We start from the raw sequence: 5,279 nt of genomic DNA, 5'->3' as shown, positions 1-5,279 counted from the left end.
TCACATCTCGATAAACAGTTTTATCATAAATATGTTTTTGGTATGAATACACGTTTTTTGTTTCTGATTGATTTTTCAATATAAAATTTTAAAATACTCAGATTTTTATATCATTTACATTTTACGTAGTGTCCTGTGGCTTGTGTTACTCATTTCCTCGAATAATTACCTCTCTCCCCTCCCCCGTAAAATATTATTGACATGACTTTTGTTTAATGTGTAAATGTGTAGAAAAATCGAAATTCTAACGAGTAACTTTTGAGTCTTTTAACATTTAGTGCGAAAGATGATAATTAACAGTACCATTATAATAGATTTAGAAAATTATAGTTATTATCAAAAATGAATCAACAGCTTGATATGTGTACACATTGTCCAAGTATAATCAATAATAAGTAACTATTGGCTATTACCTGTTAATAATAATTAACATAAAAATATGTATGTATACTTTGATCGGAATAGAAAACATTTTTTTTTCTACCAGGTCAGCATCGGGTGAGCGTCACTGAAGGTCAGGCAGGTCAGCAGCGATGAAGATGCGCATCGATAACATGACCACTACAAATTAATATTATAATATTATGATAAATGTCAGGCGTGGCCGCACTGTTTTTCCTCGTAGGCACCTTACCTATGATATCGTATAATAATATTATTATTCCAAAATATGTTATTGGAATCGTAAGTACGAAAAATAAATGCGTCAAAACGGCTAAACGGAATAGCACACACTGCCGTTAACATTTTTTTTTCATAGGTATTAGTCGCTAATAAATAATAGGTACGCTTCCAATAGCTTGTTTACCCTACAACTCGTGGCTCGGCGTGTGGAACATATATTATGTAGTACGTCGGTATCGCGGTATTTACATGTCAAAATATTTTAAACACTCGCCGGTGTATATAGTTTTGGACCGGCGTCTTATAAGAAACTGGTTTTTTTTTTATTGTAAGTTGGTAACACGTTACTCACGAGTGAAAATATTTCAAAAATGCAGGCCTATAGTCTTGCACCTATCTTATTGAGCTGCGTTATAACTGCAGTGGGGCGCCATATATCATTGGCACGACGAAGACGCACACGGACAATATAATATTGTATGCGGAAAGTACATGTGCCGGTGTGACGCGTGTCGGTCCGCTACCAATCGATAGTAAATTATTCCATTCCTCAAAAGTAAATAATATAATATAAATCTATAATACGTCATCATCCCGCAAAAGTGCATACAAAACCACTGATTTAATAATTGTAAGTATAGGTACTTGATATTGATATGACGTATTAGATGCATATATATATATTATATTAATTATATTATAATATGTATATTTTTTTAAACATAATAATATTAATAATACAATGTTAATTACGTAAAAAACAATTATTAAATAATCAGATAATCGGTATTTGGAATGAGACGTAGCAGCGCTCTACATTATATAAGCACTTGAAATGTTAATTTTTCTATTTTATCCTAAAATAAAACAAATAATGTAAATTAAAAAATATTTGATGCAAATGTATTTTGGTCTACATTATTTTATTAAAGGTAGGTACCTAAAAATGTATAAATTACGTATTTTTGGACACTGGCAAGTTTAACAGTTTTACTTGAGATTTTCCCTTGTAACCATAACGTTCTTAACTATAAACGAAAATTTGCGTATTTTTAATTGATATCACAATTATTATAACACATTATATCATGTCATATTTACATAAAAGTAACTATGGTATGGTAGCGAAGTATTTTTTATTGCAAGTAGGTACTTAGTATTAGTGACTTCCGATCACTGACTATTTGATGAGTCCAGCAGTAAGAAAAAAAAATATTACCTTTTGTTAAAAATATAAAGTGGGAGGAACCCTCTCCCTCTCTCTAACGGTCACACATACACACACACACACATACACACACAAGAAGTAAAATACTAAAAACACAGGTGTTTAAGAATAAAAAAAAACTAATTTTGTTTTGACAACTGCAAATAAATTATTGTTATCATAGTTTGTTTTAAATTATAGCGATAAACGGAAACATGTGTGGGTGCGGAAGTAGTACAGAAGAAAGGGATAGTACTTACGGTGATAGATACTACTACCCTCGCAAACCTCTTCATCAAAACTGCTCTGACTGCAGACATTATGGCCGTTCCGTCTCCTATGCTGGCAGGAGAACTAGAAACAACGGTGGTGGTTATTACGACAGTGGTACTTACGCCGGCGAACTTCGTCATGGCGGTGGAGATGTTTTTGGCGGCGGATACGACGTTGGAGGTGACTACGGCGTCGGCGGAGGTGACTACGGAGGAGGTAGAGTTGACAGCGGTGACAGCGGTGACAGATGTGGAGGTGGAGGTGACTTCAGCGGTGGTGGATGTGACGGCGGTGGCGGTGGAGGTGACAGCGGTGGCGGAGGAGGAGGTGACTGCGGCGGTGGTGGAGGTGACTGCGGCGGTGGCGGTGGCGGAGGTGACTGCGGCGGTGGCGACTAGCTAACGTTTTTTCATAACAGTTTTTTTTTCAAATAATTCACTTACGAATAGATTTATAAATATTAAACAAATTATACCTACCTATAATTTTAATTTAATACCATAGGTAGGTAATAGCTATCGATTACACATAATAATATATTATTATAATATTATTTATTAGGTAATTCAAATTAATACAATAATGCATACTAGTATTGTGCGCATAAAAACATTTAAAACGCAGTATTATATTAACTTATAACATTTATTGTCACCAAATGGTAAAGAATAATAAAATATAATTTATGACTGCAAACGTACTATTATATTCACGTGTCTCGAATCTCTATCTTGCTATTATTATACGACTCATATTATTATATTGTGTTGAAAGAATTTCTCAATCCCACCTGAAGCTGACGCACTCAGAATTGTTATGTAAATAGGTATATATAGCCTGCATAGAATTTTTTTCATTTTTTATTTGAAAAATATTTTCATTTTATTTATTATTTTTCTCATTTTAGTATATCAAATAATTATTATCCACTGGCCAAAGCAAACCGTTAGGGTATATCGGTACAGCAAAAAAAAAATTTGCTGCTCCCGTGCACCTATGTAAATTAATTATATAGTTCATAAGCCACTTGTGATATGATTTTAATTAACTCAATTAATATTGTACTTAAAAAAATAATATGTAGTATGAGTTGTTTATTCGATGTGTTTTATTTGTGTGATCTTAGCTAGTTTGTAAATAATAATCAATTAAAAAATATATACTTGTATTTTTAAATTATGTATACTTAATACTATGCTTAAACAATTTAATTGCTAAGACATTGTTATACTTTTATAATATTTATACAATTTCAAGATCGTCATAGAAGTAATAAAATATGTCTGAACTCAAAAGTAGAAACATTTTAGTATTGAATATTGTTTATTGATTATAAATTAGTGTCCAACATTTTATTAACACAATTACTGGATACTTGTATTTTATTATTTTAACATTCAAAGTATAAAAACACTTTATTCTATTGATTATTGCTTTACCGAAAATATAAAATTATTCTTAAGAAAATGTTAGCATACTGTTTGTCTTGCCTTTTCAATCTCTGGACTACGCGCATCATAAAAAAAACGCATTAATGCAAAATCAATTAAATTTTTATGTTTTGACGTTTTATGTTGTTATAGTGTTATAGTAAAATAACCCATTATAAAAATTTTACAGAATAGTATTCTTGAGGAGTTTGCCAATATGTTTATATCGATTTGTCTAAATATTGTCTCAAGCAAATTTAATATCCATTTAAATTTATAAAAAAATTATATTTTAAAAATACGTATTTGTATTTTGAAATTCAAATAATAATAAAATATAAAATCAATATGTCAAACTCTCAAATATATATTGTCCTCTATAATTTTTGTAATAGGTGATTTTACTCGTGAATGCGTTTTATCTATGTTGTACGCGGATCCGAGAGATATAACATAATATAGTTCATTGACATCATCTTAAAAGTAATTTTATATTTTCGTTGAAGCAGTAGGCGTATGATAATATTATTGTTTCTAATGCAAAAAAGCCAAAGACTCGCTTTAAGAACTGAGAGAAAGAATCAAAAAACCATTGGCTTATATAATTACACCTGTTATAGCCAGCAGAGTTTGGGACGTGTTTGGTTATCGTCGAAATTTCATAATTGTTGGTGCGGAGGGAGGGACATATTGAACATTTGGAAAAACATTTTAGTTTTTTGATCGATACCTACTTAAATTTGTGAGTGTAATACTTTATTAAATATATTGCTTTGAAACTAGGATATTGTTTATGGAACATTCTGTATATTGCTTATGACCAGTGTACCGTTACTAGGTTATCTAATTTAAAAAGAAATGTCCAATTCGCTGACAACGATGACATGGACTACGTGCTTCTTAGCATAGAAATTCATGAACTTATCTTATTGTGAGGTACCTATCACAAGATTATTGACATCGATAAATATACTAGATATTTTATATATAGGTAAGGAACCTTAATGTATAAATCAATAAATATAACTGAAAATTCCACTGCGGTTTTTAAATAAAAATTATGACATTAGATTGCAGTAATATTTGATCTCGTAAACTTGACCAACTAGGTATTGTATAACAAACATATAACTCATACATTTTATTTTTTCCGCCTTTCTGGAATGTTTAAAAATTAAGTCAGGAAAAAATCAGTATTTACTAGAACAATATTATATTCACAATCACAGAACAGACTGAAAACGCAGAGACAGTGAATACTATGATATATAAAATGTAAATGCTCGTGGATAACTGTCGCGGTCGTACATTATTGAACAATTTAAAATATTTAGTTACATCCAAACCGTTCATACTGCTCAAAAATAAGTGCACGTACAATATATTATTCATTGTTGTATATAATTTATTATTACTCAACCAGTAATTATTCATCAGAACTTTTTTTAGTTCAATGGAATCACAGCAGTCTTATTTAATGAAAATTATTGTTTCTACCGTCCAATCATCCGTATCAAGTGACACGCGCTTAAACAATTCAACCTGAAATAATTCTCGTTCACTCTAAACTAATGACCACAATCCAAAATTAAATTTGGCTGGCTGCGTTCACTTAACTCGAGGTACGATGGCCACACGTTTTCCGTTGTTTCTATATCGTATGCGGCCATAATGATATATATTCCGGCGTTGTAACTCCGTAAAGGTAGAACGTCAAACGATTGTAACAATAATTGTTTAACGCG

At 31.1% G+C, this 5,279-nt stretch overlaps 1 protein-coding gene across 2 annotated transcripts; it reads left to right on the top strand.

Annotated features, from left to right (window-relative positions):
- Positions 1-897: 897 nt before the first annotated feature.
- On the top strand, positions 898-3,262 carry LOC132940902 (loricrin-like). 2 transcript variants are annotated; one of them, XM_061008705.1, is made up of 2 exons: positions 898-1,259; positions 2,033-3,262. In XM_061008705.1, exon 2 carries the CDS (start codon positions 2,047-2,049, stop codon positions 2,500-2,502), a length of 456 nt encoding a protein of 151 aa, XP_060864688.1. In that variant the 5' UTR covers positions 898-1,259; positions 2,033-2,046; the 3' UTR covers positions 2,503-3,262. The 2 variants fall into 2 exon arrangements, with proteins under 2 accessions (XP_060864688.1, XP_060864687.1); XM_061008704.1 differs by having other exon boundaries at positions 1,041-1,255.
- The last annotated feature ends 2,017 nt before the right edge of the window (positions 3,263-5,279 follow it).

This window comes from Metopolophium dirhodum, chromosome 3, assembly GCF_019925205.1.
Source record: "Metopolophium dirhodum isolate CAU chromosome 3, ASM1992520v1, whole genome shotgun sequence".
NCBI classification, from domain to species: Eukaryota; Metazoa; Arthropoda; class Insecta; order Hemiptera; family Aphididae; genus Metopolophium; species Metopolophium dirhodum.
Note: the sequence above shows the minus strand (reverse complement) of the source record. Positions and strands in the feature narration are given on the sequence as shown.